General features: G+C 52.7%; 8 protein-coding genes across 8 annotated transcripts; 2 read left to right on the top strand and 6 right to left on the bottom strand.

The window, feature by feature from the left end:
- POX_g08877 (Protein yae1) lies at positions 1-810 on the bottom strand (the record flags this gene model as incomplete). Its single annotated transcript, XM_050117644.1, has 1 exon — positions 1-810. One exon carries the CDS (start codon positions 808-810, stop codon positions 1-3), a length of 810 nt encoding a protein of 269 aa, XP_049965788.1.
- A 571-nt stretch (positions 811-1381) lies between these two features.
- On the bottom strand, positions 1382-3439 carry POX_g08876 (uncharacterized protein; the record flags this gene model as incomplete). Its single annotated transcript, XM_050117643.1, has 9 exons — positions 1382-1599; positions 1709-1788; positions 1859-1955; positions 2020-2229; positions 2288-2395; positions 2478-2671; positions 2741-2895; positions 2953-3083; positions 3391-3439. The coding sequence occupies 9 exons, from the start codon at positions 3437-3439 to the stop codon at positions 1382-1384; spliced, it is 1242 nt and encodes a 413-aa protein (XP_049965787.1).
- A 933-nt stretch (positions 3440-4372) lies between these two features.
- POX_g08875 (uncharacterized protein) lies at positions 4373-5194 on the top strand (the record flags this gene model as incomplete). Its single annotated transcript, XM_050117642.1, has 1 exon — positions 4373-5194. The coding sequence occupies one exon, from the start codon at positions 4373-4375 to the stop codon at positions 5192-5194; it is 822 nt and encodes a 273-aa protein (XP_049965786.1).
- Positions 5195-5418: 224 nt separating this feature from the next.
- POX_g08874 (uncharacterized protein) lies at positions 5419-5969 on the bottom strand (the record flags this gene model as incomplete). The annotated part of the gene is made up of 2 exons (XM_050117641.1): positions 5419-5745; positions 5880-5969. 2 exons carry the CDS (start codon positions 5967-5969, stop codon positions 5419-5421), a joined length of 417 nt encoding a protein of 138 aa, XP_049965785.1.
- A 1640-nt stretch (positions 5970-7609) lies between these two features.
- Positions 7610-9470, bottom strand: POX_g08873 (putative membrane protein; the record flags this gene model as incomplete). Its single annotated transcript, XM_050117640.1, has 2 exons — positions 7610-7958; positions 8068-9470. The coding sequence occupies 2 exons, from the start codon at positions 9468-9470 to the stop codon at positions 7610-7612; spliced, it is 1752 nt and encodes a 583-aa protein (XP_049965784.1).
- A 1458-nt stretch (positions 9471-10928) lies between these two features.
- POX_g08872 (uncharacterized protein) lies at positions 10929-11947 on the top strand (the record flags this gene model as incomplete). The annotated part of the gene is made up of 2 exons (XM_050117639.1): positions 10929-11016; positions 11079-11947. 2 exons carry the CDS (start codon positions 10929-10931, stop codon positions 11945-11947), a joined length of 957 nt encoding a protein of 318 aa, XP_049965783.1.
- A 450-nt stretch (positions 11948-12397) lies between these two features.
- POX_g08871 (uncharacterized protein) lies at positions 12398-14155 on the bottom strand (the record flags this gene model as incomplete). The annotated part of the gene is made up of 2 exons (XM_050117638.1): positions 12398-13051; positions 13196-14155. 2 exons carry the CDS (start codon positions 14153-14155, stop codon positions 12398-12400), a joined length of 1614 nt encoding a protein of 537 aa, XP_049965782.1.
- A 1593-nt stretch (positions 14156-15748) lies between these two features.
- Positions 15749-16654, bottom strand: POX_g08870 (uncharacterized protein; the record flags this gene model as incomplete). Its single annotated transcript, XM_050117637.1, has 1 exon — positions 15749-16654. One exon carries the CDS (start codon positions 16652-16654, stop codon positions 15749-15751), a length of 906 nt encoding a protein of 301 aa, XP_049965781.1.
- Positions 16655-17152: the final 498 nt, after the last annotated feature.

Here is a 17152-nt window from a genome sequence, read left to right as displayed (position 1 = left end):
TCAGCTTCGTTCGCCAACAGGTCCCTGGGCATTGGGCTTACACTCCTCGGAGGGTCCCTTCATCTCCAAGGCCTCCATGTTCAGCTCCCACTGATGGACCATCATCTTCTCCTCCCATTGCGAGATCACCGCATCACCCTTTCGACCCAGTTGCGTTTCCGCAGTCTCTGAATTTCCCGTCGTCGAGTCCGCAGGCGCAGGAGACCCCGATCCAACCGCTGTGCCCGAGCCGGCAAAAACCGACTGCACACTCAATGCCTTGACAGCTTCCCGGTAAATCTTCAGAATCTCTTCTCTCTTCTGGTTGCGCAGATCCTCGTCAGCCTCTGCGGCACGTGTCTCGTTTGACCGCGATGCCGATGCCGATGCCGATGCAGATCCCATGCGACCGGCCGGTTTCTTAACCACCCCCGAGGCAGACCGATCGTCCAACCCTTTCAGGATTCCTTCCAGAATACCCAGGATCGTGCCTGCGCGCATACCCAGCTGAGCACCCACGGGAAACCCAGTGTCGAATCCACGCTGGACGTGCTCGCCCTTGGCGATCGAGACGCCGTCGCGGTACCCCGCGGTGACGTGCTGACGACGGAGAGAAGGCAGATCGGACGGCTCAGTCGTAGATGAGATCGAGTTCGGATCCCTCTGGACAGGAATGGCCGGGACCTCGGGGGGTGACGAGCCGAAGATGTCGTCGAGAGAGTTGTCGACCGTGGGGTCTGTGTCCCTGTGCGTGACGCTCATGGTTGTTGCGGGAGAAGGCGGCGCCGAAGAAAGAACCGAGCTGGAATCGGTGTGCGGTGAGTTGGGCATCTGCGAGATAATCAAATCTTGCGATCACTTCTCCGGCTTGATTCTTCTTGTTTGCTTTCCCAGGGGTGGCTTGGTCTGGGGATGAAATCTGCTAGACGATAGCTTGCTGCGGAAAGGTGCAGTCGTGGATGAGTGCGGGGTGTGCGCGATCAGAAGAAAAAAAAAGAAATCGCTGTCGGGATCGGTAACACAGTCCGGATCCACAAGATTGATGTGGTTTCGGCGCGAAGAAACTACAGTACATAGAGACTGCGTATTACGTAGCTGACCTGGATCGATTCCAAAAAAAAGCCAGGCTCCCAATGGTCTAACAGGACCTCCTGGAAAATGACCGCAGTGTATACGCGACTCCTGGCCCGTCTTCCCTTACGTTTTCTTTTCTCTTTACCAATGCCGCCGCTCTGGAGATCAATAGCGAGAAACTGCCTCAAGCTCTCTCTCGAATCCGGCTAAGCACCGCAATGCTAAAAACATCACAGCTTTGAAAAGAGGACTGGCCCATGCAAACGAATCAATTTCCATCGCGTCTTGCCCATTTCACTACATTTTAAATAGTGTCAAAGAAAAACCCCTACATCTCACTCTCCACATAATTCCCATCCGCAGCCACTGTCGCATAGTACAGGTCAGTCTCAGCGCAGATGACCATGCGACCATCTCCCACAAATTGGAAATTGGCTGTGGTCGATCCGAGGAAGATCTTGCCAATGAGTTTGCCAGATGGATTCCACACATGGATTCCATCGCCACATCCAGCGTAGACGTTTCCCTTGGAATCACAGTGCACACCTGTATGGGAGAAGCTGATCAATTTGGTGTTTTCCTTTGGTTTTCGGAACATGGAGCGGAATCATCACAAATGGGGCAGAAAAGGAAAAAAAAAAGGAGCACTACTTACCATCGGGAGCACCGGGGCTCACAAATGCAAAAATCTTGCGGTTGTCTAGAGTACCGTCTTCGTTGACATTGAATCGGTAGCTTGGACGAACATCGATCCGTTAGAGGCTTGCCAAATCGGGATTTACCACGGGGTCTGATCCAAACTTACATGGAAGCAGGCTGGGTAAAGTTCATTCCGTAAAAACCATAGTTGATACCAGTGTCGGCGACATAGGCGTATTTGCCGTCGGGTGAGAAGGTGAAGCCTGACATCGTAGTGTTAGCGCGCGCTTCCTTCCCTCTTTGCAACTTTCAGCCGTCAAAACATACCATTAGGATGGCCAAAGTCGTCCGCAACTACGGTGACAGCGCCAGTACTCGGGTTCAACCGGTAGACCTGGTCCCGTAGACCCGGGGAGGGACGGAAATCCTGCACGTAACCATAGATGGTGTCGGTGAAATAGACGTCCTTGCTCTTGGGATGAATGGCCACATCGTTCAAGGAGTTAAATTGACGTCCAAAGAAGTTGTTCAGAAGGACTGTGCTGAGCGTCAGTGATTGGTTCGGTACAAGTGCAATGAAAGACAAGGTACACACCAGTCGTGTTGTAGGGACTTTGCGGATTCATCACCCACAATGCAGGAGGTGAGCTGTTCCCCTGACCCTCTCCGGCGAAAACAATCTCGCCGCGGTAGTTGGTGGCACCTGAGAATATCGAACCAGTCAATGAATGTTCTGCAATTGTATCGATATTGACCGGGAGGGCGCGAGCTCTGGAGCCACTTACCATTCGGGTTGATGACCATAGGAGATGAGGGGACAGTGGACACCTTGACACGACCGGAGGCATCACTTTGGTTGGAGTATGCCGCGGCCTCGGAGAGGGAGATTTTCTCAATGATGGCCGATTTGTTGAGCCCGGTGCCGGAGGCTTTGGCACCAGCATTTTGGACAAAGAAGACTTCATCTGTTTTTTTCGACCTAGAAGCAGCCCGTTAGCATGCCGCGAAGTCCATGACACGTTTGGTGTCTAGATTGAGGGATCCTGACCAGACCACAGCCTCGTGATACAATGGGTCTTTTGGCGAGTGTGCGATTCGTGTCAAAGTCGGGCCCTTCCCAATAATCTTCAAAAACTCCTCATCGTACACGTGGAAAGGACGTTCCGTCAGATCCTGCTCAGTATAGCCGGGAGGAACGAAGATCTAGCACCGCGTTAGGCCGATTCCCCACAACGTTCCCGTTGGACCTGGATCACCTACATTGTCGGCATTGAACACCGCGGGCGGTTGGGTGTTGTTGAGCACATTGAAGGCTTTCTGATTGATGACTTGGGCCTGGGCCGGTAGTTTGCTCGCTTGGGCTCCGGATGGCCCCAGAAGAGCCAGAGCAGCTACCAAAACAGATGTCGCGGTCATGATCACCCAATGGAAATTGTTCCTCGTCTGGAAAACAAAGCACGGTGAGTTTAGAATCACCACGGGATTGGGGAATGAAAGAAGATTGCTACACACTGTATTTGGGGTAGCGGATTGACGATAGCCGATCTTCCTACTTTCTGCGAATCCTTCCTCGAGTCCATTTCCTGCAGCGGACTCTTTCTGTATTTGTAGTCTGCCCACGACACGTGGGGTAGACTCTTTCTTTGGAGAAGTCGTGGGGGAAACAGTTGGAACGGGGGTTCACTTCTCAATTCTTACTAGTCCAATCTTCGTCACTGCCCTTGGCGGCCGACTGTCTGCCGATCATGATGAGCGGTGCCGAATGTGTCTTCGATTTCGACTTGTCCCAGTGGAGGATCGAGGCTGCAAACAAGTTCCATGTTCACGATTATCGTCTCCACTTACCCAAAGCCCGGGGAGCAAACCCTTTCGGCGTCCGCTGGAGTAGAAAAATGGAGCAATTCGGCGTCGGAGTTGGTCCGAGGCACCAGCCATCGTAACCCCCCCCCCCCGCAAAAGTCGTTGGAGTCAAATGCAACTTTAAGCAGAACCTTAAACCTCATCGAGACCAGCAGGCTGTCCGGGAAGGTTGTGTTCAATTCTGCACACTGAGTCGGTCTTCTGTTCCGAGGTCCCAATGATCGCAATCATGGCGACCTTCTTGATTGATCCATTGTGGATCTAGAGATGGGGACTCGCCAAGCGCTCAGAAGCCCAGAAAGATTGGTCTCCATCGGGCTTCAGTCGCGAGAGGGATGACGACAGGCCGCTGGGAATAGTACAAGATGAGTCAGCATATGGGGCATCCACCTACTACGACCACTGCAGGACTACCCAACAGTAGTAGTAATTGAGGTCCTGAGTGCCTATCTAGGCACAAAGATTTGCAACAAAGAGAAGACTTGGTCTAAATCCTCGTCATTCCGCATATAGAGCCTTGTCAACATACCATGACTGGAACCTATGGACGCAATGCCTGATTAGTCGACCTGTCGCGCTCAAATTTGAGTCCAAGTAGAACTTTGGCCCCCAAACAAAACAAAAATGGTACTTATCTCGACCACCCGCAACCCGATCGTATGATTCAGTTGGCGACCGAGAGACCCGAAACGAGATGCGTCCGTGAGCGACGAGCAGGAAAAGCAGTAGCCGATAACTTGTCCTTCTCTTGCTCCACACAAGTACCATCAAGTATCACACCGCACCCTCATCATCAAGTCCGCAACTTACAGTGTGCATCATGGTGAGACTCATTAGCAAACGCCTCGTGTACCTTGCGACACCTCTCGGAGCGGCAGCATATGGTATCCACCGAAGTCTGTCATACTTGGAAGACAACTATCCCAATCTTCCGGCCTCCAGGTACGCCAGCGTTGCTCTCCAATCTCCACGGCACCCGGATACCCAACGCTGTGCATACACCGATATCTTTGCTGCGCGGATCCCACTCGCAGCCTTACAGGAGCGAGCATGCTCACAGACTCAAGACAACCGACTCGCACTCGAAGAAGCATGGGCTCGGGCCGTGCTGAATAGTCGCATTCTGCGCTCAGAAGGTGCTTTGCTCGGCCTTTGGACACGAGGAAAACTCGACCCGGGAGACACCGGTGAGAATGGGTTTTATCAAGATTGCGAGGAGAAACCACAGCGCTTACTGAATGGGGTTGCCTACACGCAACGCATCCCCGGGGCGAATGCTGATAGTCGTGGATTACTGATCGCGTGGGAGATGGCAGAGCCGCCGCGGGCCTTTTTTGAGAACCTCGCTCGATGGGGATACCCCTGGCGCTTGATGTCGGGTGGTAGACACGAGATGAGTGTGTCGGATATGTATGAGGTTCCGGGACAGGGACAGTTTGTGGACGTGCGATTCTCAGGGGCTCATGACTATGAGATGGTTGCGATCGAACGCGAAAAGCAAAAGGTGATTCCGGCGTGGGTGATGCGATTGCATGCAGGATATGCGCGGTTGATTCTCGACCAGGCGGTGCGAGAGGTGATGCATGCACACACCCTGACAGGAGGAAGCCAAATGATAAATCAACCGCAAGATGAGCTTTAGTCTCATGCCGAGTGAAAATAGGGAGAAATGCCAAGATTACAGACTGTACAATTAAATCATTACTTATACTCATTGCATATGTACGAGTGTGCATGCGACAACTGCAAAATACTGCGTCGCCTTTCTCAAGTCGAGCATCCGCAGCCGCAGGAGAACAATTGAGGCCCCGGTCAGCAACGATTTATCTCGCAACTCTGCGAGAAAAGGGGAAATGCTGTGCTAAATCAAACACAAGGTTCCCCATGCGTGACCACAGAGAAGCTTCGGAAGCCGCTGTACGGATAGCAGACCTCCCACCTGTCGGTGATGGAATCCAACAAGGCACCCGATCCACCCGAGCAGTCATCCGTGCTGAACATGCAAAGGTCATGTGCGTCATCATCAATGGGGCTCTTCCATGAGATACTCTTGACGTTGGTCGAGTTGAGGTCCGCAGAAATGCTATCGCAGGCAGTGTTGTATCTGGCTCGGCGGTGGTAGATGACAATGCTATAATCGGTGACGTTGGGGTTGCACACTGGAATCGCGGTATCAAGAAGGGCAAAATCCCACTAGATACAAAGATTAGATCAGTCAGCAAAGATTCTGTTTTGTCCTGGTTGCTTTCTCAAGAGGGGAAGAGGAGCGCGTATAATGACGATGAAGGGCGATTTCCTCGCATGTCTACCGCTGTCGATGGACTCACACTTGTATAGGCAAGAATCTTGGGTGGAACAAGCGGGCTGGCCACCACAGCGGCGGCAAAGGCGCCGACGAGTGGAGCACTGAAATGCATTTTCGACGAAGATTTTGATGAAAATTTTTGACGAAAGGTCAAGAAATCGGCACGAGTCCTAGAGGCGACCGACTATGTACATGGGACCCTCAGACGGATGTTGAAAAAGCAATGCAAAACACGCAGGAAGAGATGGAGAGTGTAATCGCGAAGGAAACAACCGGGGACTCTTTATAATCCGAGACCCCCCAAAAAAAGGCAATTCTGCAACGGTCCAGCTGAGCCCGCGGGTCTCTGATCAAGCTAATGCACGGTGCCAGGACCAAGGGCTGGCCGGAGGTGATTCGACTCGCCGTCCCAGCACCCCCATTCACTTCATGCTCATGCGTGCTGAAAATTTAGACCTGGGCCCTTCAGGACCGTCAACCGACACAAAAGCTGCGGACCCGCCTCGATCGAGCGCCACTGCCGATCGTCAGCGGAACCTGCCCCGTTTGTAACCCAGCTTGAACGCCGACATTCAGACTTGCCAGCACAAAATCTTCAGGTCTCGACCTGAAAAGCACAGGTGTAGAGTGCAGGACGGGACAATTGTTCCAGACACCAGGTTTTTAGATTCACAATCCCCCAGGGTGAGCATGATATCTCTCAGCGGAAAGTGAGATTGGGACTTTGCGCTCCTCGTATTCCTCCCAAATCGGACCAATCCCCGGAGCAAGAAAGCTCTTCGCGGAGGGGTCCTTCTGCATCAGCTCTGTCTCCGCAGGCCTCCAGCTCGAAGTTGCACCGGTAGCCCAGCATGAATGATTGGCCCTCGATGACTTTTGGCCCTTGTCCTGACGGTCTGTCTGTCTGTCTGCCCATGTCAGTGCGCAGATGCTGCTCTCTCTCTATGTGGGATACAGAGTGACTGCATCACTGGATAGTAGTAGTGCATAATCAAACTCCCTTTTCTGTTGCCATCTTTGCGACCAGTCAGACACACTGTCGGCTGGAAGGGGTCAACTCTGGGTAGTATTGATATTTGGACCAGGAACATGGCGAATCGGCGGGACTCGAGCTGCGGGGGAGAGAGGTGGAGAAGTGTTCGTGTCTGTCTGCAGGATCGGGTTGAAACTGCCGGGAAGTCTCAAAGGGTACGTGACTACGTTGATGACATTGCATCATGTGACAGGGACGGTGAAGGAGCGCTGAAGAGGGTAAAAAGTCCATGGATTGGAGCAGCAATGGTGCATCTCCTTCTCTCTGCTATATCATGAAGATTGTATTGTCCACAGGAAGCAGATACAAAGATAATTCCCGGGGCAAAAACCCGCCCGTCCTCCCTGGATAGGGATTTAAATGTAACATGTAGCTTTCTTGTATTACTCTCATGGCCTTAAGCCATATTGTAGTCGAGGGCGCAAATCGGATCAGTCCACTATCTTCACACCTGGCCCAGTTCACACCAATTGCCTAATCTGGACAAATCCCCCAACTTCCGAAATATTGAAGATGAAGCAATGCAAAGCAGAGCAAACTATGGCCAATTTTCAGAGTGGCAAGCGCGGGAGACATAGCAGAGTGAGTTGTAGTTCAATTTATGGCTATATTACGAGCGTGATACGTATAAATTTGTTGAATGAGAGCCTTCGACCGCACACATGAGATCTCCCGGCACGATTCGAATTCAACCCCCTTGATTCTTTTCAGAATACTTATCAGTTGCGCCCGACCGGACCATTACCCAACCGCCAGGCGCGTAGGGGCAAGCTCTGCAGCTTGGTGGCTGCGGGCTTGATAAACATGAAGAAGGTGATGGTGCCAATCAGCACGCAGATCATGTTCGTTATATAGTAGCCATCACGGTCGACCTGACACACACCACCACCGTTGAGGCAGCGGTTTTTCTCGGGCTCAAGCGCGCAGGAGAAAGCCTGTGTGATAAGCGTATCTTTGAGGGTGTCGGCCGGCGGGGCGACAGTGGGTGGGATGCAGGTCGCCTCGGTGAAGAGATCAACCAGCTTGAGGATAAAGTAACGGGGAAAGGTACCGCCCAGGTTGGAGACACTGGAAAAAAAATTAGCCTCTAGAAAAGAAGAAAAGCAAAGAGCCATGCTCAAGGTGAATCCTCGAACATTGAGCAGCCGGAAAACATCGGAAAAGACGAGCTACTCACGTGGCAAGGAGGGTCATATAAGTACCGCCAATAGCAGGATCGGCAATCCTGGCGTGAAAGGCCGAAATCGCGACAAACATGACCGTGTTCATAAATGTCGAGATAACATGTTCGAAGATGACAGTCAAAAGATACCAGAATGGCACGTCGGTACCGCTAGGATAGATCATGACAGTGAATTGGGCCATAACCGCAGCGGCCAGACGGCCGACAAAAGCCCAGCCCCAAAGACGCATGGGAGTATACTCAGTGGACCACTTGCCCGCGTAGTAGCCCAGCATGATCTCGAAAGGGAAGTCAATCAGCACGACCAGGGCCATGTTGTCTTGGCCGAACCCTTTGTCCAACAACTTCAAGCTGGTCACACCGTCATTGGCCTGGAAGCCAATCTTGGCGATGAGGTGGATCAGGATGATAGTCTGAATGTTTTTCAACTTGAGCACACTCCACATGCTCTTGTACACATCCAGAATGCTGTCGCGCTCCTTGGTGCGCTCCTCCTTTTTCAACAGAGCCAAGCACACAGTCACAATGAGGTAGGCCCATCCCCAGAAGGTCAAATACCCTCCGAGCGACATGAGTCCGCCCTCCCCAGGCACCGCCCGGAACCAGCGGTTGGCAAAATCCTTGGAGTTGAAAGCCAAGAAGACAGTATAGGACAGGAAATGCCCCGCGGTCAGGCCAACGGTCTGCGCCGTGGACGCGTAGGAGATATTGGGCGGTGACATAAGGCTGATCGCCCATCCATCGACTGCAATGTCTTGCGTCGCACAGAAGAAGACCAACAGGAACCACCAATAGGTGAAGTTCCATACTCCTGCGCCGCCATTGGCTCCCGCTCGCTCCATCATCTCCTCAATGTGACTGCCCAGATAGATCATGGCCAACCCCGCAATGACCTGGACAGGTGTAATCCAGCTCTTGCGGCGACCGAATCGCGGGCTCCACACGGCGTCCACAATGGGACTCCAGAACAGCTTGAGAGAGTATGGATATGAGGCGAGGGAGAACACACCGATTTGTCCATATGAGAGGTAAGGCTTCAGCAAGAAAGGGACCGATCCCGTAGCCAGGCCCATCGGCACGCCTTGTAAGAAGTATAGAACGCAGAGAAGAAGGAAGTTCCGTCGGTCGTTTCGCGGAAGGTTTTGGAAGCTGGTTGTTGCAAGGACGGGGGTCGGGGGCACGATGACTGGGTCATCGTCGAGGGAAAAATTGGGACTTCGCACAAGGCGGGAGGATTGATCAGAAGCCGACTCGGACGAGGTCTCGCGCTTGCGCATTTCGATATTTTGATTCATGTTGCCGGTTCCGTTTCCATTCACATGGCCGTTGCGGCCGGTGGTTACTATAAGGCTCGGTTTGGAGCGACGCTTGGAAAGGGAGGCGTTCTTGCGTGTCATTGAATGGTATCAAGGAAGGGAGCCAGGGCTGGCGGAGCTGACGAAAGAAGGAAGCCCCTTCGAACCGGGTCGGTTATCGTGAACCGAAGGTGAAAGATATTTGATAACGAAGGTAATGAGAGAGGTTCCACGCAGGGTTGGCAGGCGCAATTTGAGTGAAGAAATCGCTCCGGATAGATTGAACAAGTGATGTTCAGAGGTGCTGGATAGCTTGGATCGGCCTCGGTGGCACGGTTCGACTCAAGGAAAAAGAAAGGCAGAGAGTGCACGATACATGTGGCCAGGTAGGCGTGATAATGGAAGAGTCAGCCTCTAAATACAAGGCATGCTGGATTGTAAGAGAGGCAAAAAGTCGCTGAGCCACACGATTCGGTTGAGAATGCGAATTTAGGAACTGCGGGTCGGCTCAGCCGCGGAGAGGCAAGCTGGCCTTAGCGGGTACCGGTAGTAAGACAAACGGTTGCGGCTTTTAAGAATGGAGCTGACAGAGATGGATGGGAAACGCTCACTCGAGAGCAGTCCTCATATCCTTGAATCTTTTGCATTTTGACAGGAGTCATGTCGCCCATCATATAAGCAACGTGTTTGCCTACTGTTCTCTTTGCTGGCCCGCTGTTGTACTGTACGGTTCAACTCGCAGCAACTTCGCGATCTGAGGGGAACCCTACCTATCAATAACATTAGGGCCACACCGAGCAGCAAGCGTTGAATCGTAGCAAGTCTAATGATTATTCAATTCTTGTGTCTGAGCCGGTAAGCCGGGAACGAGATGAACTTAATCTTTCTAATCCTGGTTATGAGCCGCCAAGCGTCATCTATACCGTTTGGACCTGGCTTCTTGTCCACACGACAATACGTAAGACGCATCCAGGAGACCCAAACATAAGTGACTTGCTTAAACATCTCCTAATATCAAACCATGTTTATATACCCAGACCTCCATGTATTGTCTGGTCATCTTTAATCTCGGATTTCTCAAGTTCCCGACTGTAAATTGTTTGAATGCAAATGTTTAAAGCGGATATTACGAAGAACTACGGTCGTGATTCTATATCGTGGGCAAATAAGACCTGAAATTATTTACACTAAGGCCAATTCCTACGTAGAAAAATCATCATTCAGAGCATTTTGTCTCAAGTAGTACTAGTCCATAAACGACCAGGCCATCAAACCATTGACCACTACGTCCTGCGTCGATCTCCATGTAAGACTGCACGATAAGCCCGCGATAAGAAACGGATGATGTAAGATCACGTGATATGTAAATGTAAACAAATCCATTAAATCTGGAGTCGTCTCAAACTCCCCGCAGATCGCCCAGCTTGCCAGGGGCTCAACGCTTAAAATTCCACGCCACCGACGGAACGACAGTGACCCAGTCGCAGTCTGCGCGATCGGTTTCTTTTTGAAACGAAGCACTCGACTGGAGGAAGACACAAAACCAAAAGCGAGAAAAAAATGCCGTTTCAAGTACGCGGCGCAACAGTCTCTCCCGATCCGCAGGAGGAGGAGCTCGATGCAGATTTGCAAACTATTCGCGCAGAGAGTACGTGTTCATAAGCTCGGCAATGAAGCACAAATTCCAACGAGGTCTAATATCTGCCTCAGTACGCGCTCTTCAATGCCGAAAACGTTATCTAGCATCGAGTCTACTATCGTCCGACTCCATCCAAAGGCTCATGCGCAAGCCATCGCAAACAGCATTCACATCTCTGCACGAGGAAGTTTCCCCTCTGGTCAAAGCAGCGGGATCACACGCAGATTTAAATCACCACCGCATTGCATTCGGTACAACCGCTTTCCCATTTAAGGATCCCTCGCCGAACGCGTCCTCTGAAACGCTCCTTGGTGTTCGCATCGATGTGTGTGTGCGTGGAGGCCGGTTCGCCAAGCCGTACTATGTCTTGTTGAACAAGGAACGTGGGCGTGGAGTTCGGGAGAAACGATTGACAGTTCATCGGCATACGATTCCCGCATTTATTGATCTACCGCGGCTGGAGAATGTTTACTTGTCGCCGACTAGGTCGAAGACAGGGGTGAACGAAGAGGATGGAGAAAGGACTGGTGCGCCTAGGGGACAGAAATACGCACGAAGCCAAGATCTCCGGGGATTTGTCCGGGAGTTGCGCTGCGAGCTGACGGCATGGCATCTCCGCAGGGACGCGGTGGAGCTGTTGCGCGAAAAGCTCGGTCTCAGCGAAGCGTTGCTGATTGATCCAGCGGACCGATTGACACCCGAGGCAAGAGGTGGGATCATTGCACTGGAGTCAACGTCGACGGAGGCACGATACTTGAGACTGGAGTGGGAAGATGGGCGAGTTGGGCGGTTGAAATTGTCAAACTCCGGAATTGTGGAGCGAGCTGTGGTCATTGGGGATAATGGACGAGACAAGGTCACAGAGGATGCGATGACCAGTAGTGGTGGTCGGATCGAGACTCTTCTTGAGCGGCTCAAGGACCGCATTGGCGCTTTTTGACGCTGAACACGACCCACCCAGGCCAACCCTGACTACGACTAATCTTTGCGAGTGAAAACTCTGACTGTGAGATATGACGTTTTATCAACAAAGTCGTGGCAGTAAATTCAGGTCAAGGCTATGCACGAATAGTAATAAAAAAGAACCACGAAATCCCGAATATGGTTCGTCAAGAGGCAATGCGAAGAGGTGGCACAAAATTGGACAGTGTACATGTTGAAAAGGGAAAAGAGTAATTACAAAAAAGATTCGTGTAGTAGACATCAATGGTATCAAGGATGATAGTCGCTCAAGGATTGGTGCCGAAAAAAGTCAAAGTTGCAAGACATGACCAATGAACCAAAAGTGCGCGCGTCGTGAATGCAAATATTAGTGAATTATGAGTTGTACATGGTTCCCGATCAGGGTAGCAAGACGAAGGAAAAGCGTTGGGCCAAAAAATCAACAGGGTCAACTTGCTGCTTCCGGGGGTGTTTGGCTGTCGTTCTGCGCTGGAGGCGAGGGGGTCAAGTCCGTCGCTTCAGTGTTGGCAGCGGTGAACGAGATCGGTGGCAATGGTCCGTAAATGTGACCATTTTGGAGTTCCAGCTGTTTGCGAAGAATGGCCTCCTCTAGATTCCAACGGTGCCGCAGAGCGATTTTCTGATTATCAAGCGCTTGAATGAGACCCGATTCTTCACGCCGGTGGTCGGCCTGCATCGCGGTGATGAGTTTGGAGTGTTCGGCACACATCTGGCTAAACTCCCGCTCCATGCGTGCCATTGCTTCTTGAAGCCTGAGCTCCTGCCGTTCACGAAGCACCTTGATCCGGGCTTCATGGAGCGAGTCCATCATTTCGTGATCGCGATACTGTCGCTCGAGCTGCTCTTTTTGCTGGCGTGTGAAGCGGCGCGTGGGCGGCGTAGTCGACTCGGATCCGGAGAAAGATTCAGAGGAATGTTGGGTCACGGGTGACGACGAAGGTGGTGGGCTGGCGTTCCGAAAGTATCCTTCCATATGCTTGATGCGTGTGCGCGAATTTTGTTTCGCCCGATCAAAGTCACGCTGTTGCTCCATCTCAACCACGAGTTGTCGTTCTTCCATTCGTGCAGCGTGCTCGATATCCTATGGCAAGGTTTGAAATTGAGACGGAGGGTTCAAGACAGAGAGAGAGAGAGAGGGAAAGAGAGAGAGAGAGAGAGAGAGAGAGAGAGAGAGAGATCAAGACCAAAGGAATCAGAGATGGTCAGATCAATAGGATAGTCTTACCTTTTCACGCTTCGCCGCCTCCAAACGCTCATTTTCACTCTGTCGCATCGATATAGCAGTCTGGTGTCTTTGGCGCAGAATACTCAGTGCAGTCTCCTGAAAGGCAACATGTCGATCTCTCTCCAGCTGATGCCGCTCCAACATTTCCAGCATTCTCGGCTCGGTGACGCTGCGTTGCATGGAGTCCTTGTCGTAGATGGGAATCTCCAATCGCGGGAGAGATTCAGCCGTGGTGCTGGAGGCTGCGTCACCATCGGGACTTATGGACGATCGTTCGGGCCGCGTTTCAATAAAGACATGATCCACCACACCTCCTTCGCCCTTGGAAAAGATGATCTGCGCATCGGGCGGTAGCATGGCCGAGGATGGAGTTCGCTTCTTGCGGAACTGTATCCTGCCGATGGCGTTCTTGAGGCTTTGGCGACGCTTCTCTTTCTTCTCCGTCGAGGCAAAACTCAACACCGAATGACGATGAGAGGGCGAAGACGTCTCATTCCCATTGCTGGGGTTCCCCAACACCGCCCGACTCTCACTGGAACAGTATGACGTGGGCCGGGTGGACAGCGACGCCAGCGATCTGGTGCTGCCGGGCTTGATGCGATCCGACGCAATTGTGACCTCCGACAAGGACGACACCACTTCATTGAGCCGAGCCGCAGATAGCGGTTCATGGGACGGGGTGATGGACCCGTCGCAAATGGAATTGCGATCTGTCGCGGACGAGCCCGAGGACAGGACGGGCGAAGATATATCGATCAGTCCCGATGCCATTGAAGCTGCGAGCGGAGCGGAGATTTCAATCTCTGGAACTTTGAGACCCAGCGCCCGCGCATCATCCAAAAGCCGCTGCGCCCGCGCGTTCTCTGCGTCGGTGGAAAGCCGGAGCACCTCTTCCCGGTATTGGTCCCTGTCAAACATGAGAGGACTGCCGCTGGCCCTGGAAATCGCCGTGGAATCCATCGCGTCGTGCGCGAATCCGGTATTGGCAAAGAGCGCCTATGCAGTGGGCGTGCGCATACAGCCTCTAGGGAAGCCCAGCAATAGGAGTTGAAACCGCGAGCGGACTATTGTCCTGCGGGGGCGGATTTTTCTTTGCGACAGGGACAGACTCGTCCACGGCACCACGGGAACAGTGGACGAGGGGTAGACGTACTATGACCGCATCCACTGGTCGGCCTGGTTCAGGGGGGTTTGGATTGGTGGTGGAAAGACCTTTTGCGTGCAGAGAAAGCGAGTGCAGTCGAGGGGAATGCCCTGAGTGGACCAGGCGGGGAGAAACGTAGTAGGGGAAGACGTAATGTCGGAGAGAATCGAGAGAAAATGATGAATCGTCAGTCAGATTCGGTGGGATGAGGGGCGACAACTCCGCTTTGATGGCGGTTGGTCAAGACACCCAAGCTTCTTCAGCCTAATCGATAGGTCAACAGTTCACACGTCAATCAGCCCGACGGCATCGCATCGGAGAAACGTAACTTTCAGATGCAGCCCACGCTGAGTGACGGGTGAACCGGAAAGGGGCAAAGAGAGAGGATGAGCGACAGAGAGTCGCTGAGCGCATTCAAGTCAGCCCCGAAAAAGGAAAGGGAAAGACAAAGCTGAAAAAAATACGGGTGTTCGAATATCTTCAGAGCGATGGCGAACGATTCCACCGGTTCCTCCTTTTTTTTCTGCTTTCTGTCCCTTTTTTTTCCCCTTGTTCTTCAAGGATCTCCATGCCGACGTTTGCCATGTGGCTTTTGCGTTTGACGGGATGAGTTGAAACCGGAGAGACCCACGCGGCCATCCTGAAGCAATCCGACCATGTCTCATGGCCTTGCGGGTGGATCGCAAATTGAGCCACTCGTTCTCACTTTAGGGCCTGACAAAGCCGATGATAGGCGGCCTGCAGTGGCCGACCGAGCCGAAAGTCCGGGCCGCTTAAAGGCAGAGGAAAGGGTTGATTGATGGTTCAGTATAGACGTACACTGTTCGAATCGTGTATATCGCAGTTGGGACAAGCACGCCATGTGATCGGCTGCCATGGTGAGACCAAGACGGCCAGAGCATCATTGCCACTGCCGGTGGTTCGGAACCAAAAGGTTTTCTTCTTTTGCTTCTTTTTTTTCCCCTCTTGCTTTTCTCTCAGGCTCCACTTGCACGCTAAGAAATGGAGATTTCTCGTTCTTGACGGGGTCCACCGTTCTCCCTAGTCGGGCCATCTTTGCTAGGTACGACCCAGTCCCGAGGAACGACGACCCCAGGAAACCATTTCCCCCGATCAGGAGCCATGGGTTGGTGGCAGGGCGGCTAACGGCTCAGGGACACTCCATTCTCAAGAGTTTCACCAGTGAAAAATCCAATTTACACGAATGGACCAGGGTTGAGGGAGAGGGGTCCGCCAAGCTTTCTAGAATGTTGCACAAAAAAAGTGGTACAAGCAAAGGTAAACCCAATCTCCAAGGGTCGATGATTTGATTTCCCTCTTGAGGAGAAAGGATATAATTTACATGGGCACCCGTTGCAGGGTGGTATCAGAAGCTTGTGTAAATTTTAGAGAGAGATAGAAAGGAACGATCAAACCTCGTTCAAGACATCCACGGCCAAGGCGTAGGCCCGATCGCGGGCCTCCCGCTCCGGAGTTCTTGGTTTCGTACGCTTGTCCCAGGCGTGGATGCATCCCGCCATGCGTTCACTGACCACATATCGATCTGGCAGCGCCTGAATTTTCTGAGCTATTTCCTCGGCTTCGAGAGCTAACGAGTCGGCCGCCGCCGTGATAATCAACATGCGGGTTGGGAATCGATCCAGAGCAGCGTATTTGGGCGAGATCCGAGGATCTCGTTTATCAACACCCGGGAGCACATAGCAGCGGTTGAAGAAACGAGACACGGGCACGGGAATCGCCGGTCTCTTCCCACCTAGGTTTGGAGGCACCTTGCGAGCTGCATCGGTGGCCATGTCAAGCACTGGGTAGTACGCCAACAGAGCACGGAAGGTGTTGGGGGGGAAGAGAACCGCCGCGGCCGCCAGCGCCAGGTTTCCCCCCGCACTAAAGCCCGAGAGAGCAATGTGCGATCGATCGAACTCATCTTCCTGTCCGAGCACATAGTTGATGGCATCCTCGACGTCATTCAGCGCCGCCGGGAAGGGGTGCTCGGGGGCCAGGCGGTACCGCACATCCAGAACGGTGTACTGCGTCTGCTGGCGAACGAGTTGACAGAATTCCTCATCGCCGCCATGCATCGGCAGTAAGAATCCACTGCCGTGAAAGTTGATCAGTACAGGGCTGGGGCCCGTTGTCGCCTGACTTGGACGATACACGTGAATTTTGATGGTCCGCCCCGCGTCGCGCGATGCGATGTGTCGAATGGCCGTCGGTCGGGGCTTGGGTGGATTTGCAAAGAATCCCTCCAAAGCGACCACAGTTCGCAAAAGGGTTGCCACGACCTTCAGGTAGCAGTACGTCCAAAGTGATGGCATGGCGCGATAATGGTCGGGTTGATAAATGACGGGGAGAAAAGAAAACTGAGGGGGCACCGAATTCGAATCCCCTCAGGCGCCAAACGGCATCTGGCGCGTGATGCTTTTACCGAAGTACCCAAGTGCCGAACTCGACACCTCAGCACCAGATGACCAGGGGCCAAGGGCTCTATACAGTATGCTGGTTCATCCGGAATTGATCTATAGCATCAAGGAGAATGCGGCACTGCGAATGCGTAACCTCGTATCGCTAGACGAGGCTGGTTCAAATCCGCCCTCCAGCGCGGTGCTCTCTGTAAGTCATGCGGACGAAGCCGAGGTTCGATTTTCACGGGCTGTAGATCATCCACAGGAAGGCTCTACCAAATCAAGCGTTTAGTTCGCCAGGCGATTCGTACACAATTACTCCGGCTCTTTAATCGGGCATCTCCCTCTGAGCGGGTTAAGTAGGACTGGATGTACCTGGATTTCAGCAGAGTCAATCTTGAACCACAGGAG

Source organism: Penicillium oxalicum, chromosome VII (genome assembly GCF_001723175.1).
Source record: "Penicillium oxalicum strain HP7-1 chromosome VII, whole genome shotgun sequence".
Taxonomy (NCBI): Eukaryota; Fungi; Ascomycota; class Eurotiomycetes; order Eurotiales; family Aspergillaceae; genus Penicillium; species Penicillium oxalicum.
This window is presented reverse-complemented; position numbering and strand designations above follow the sequence as displayed.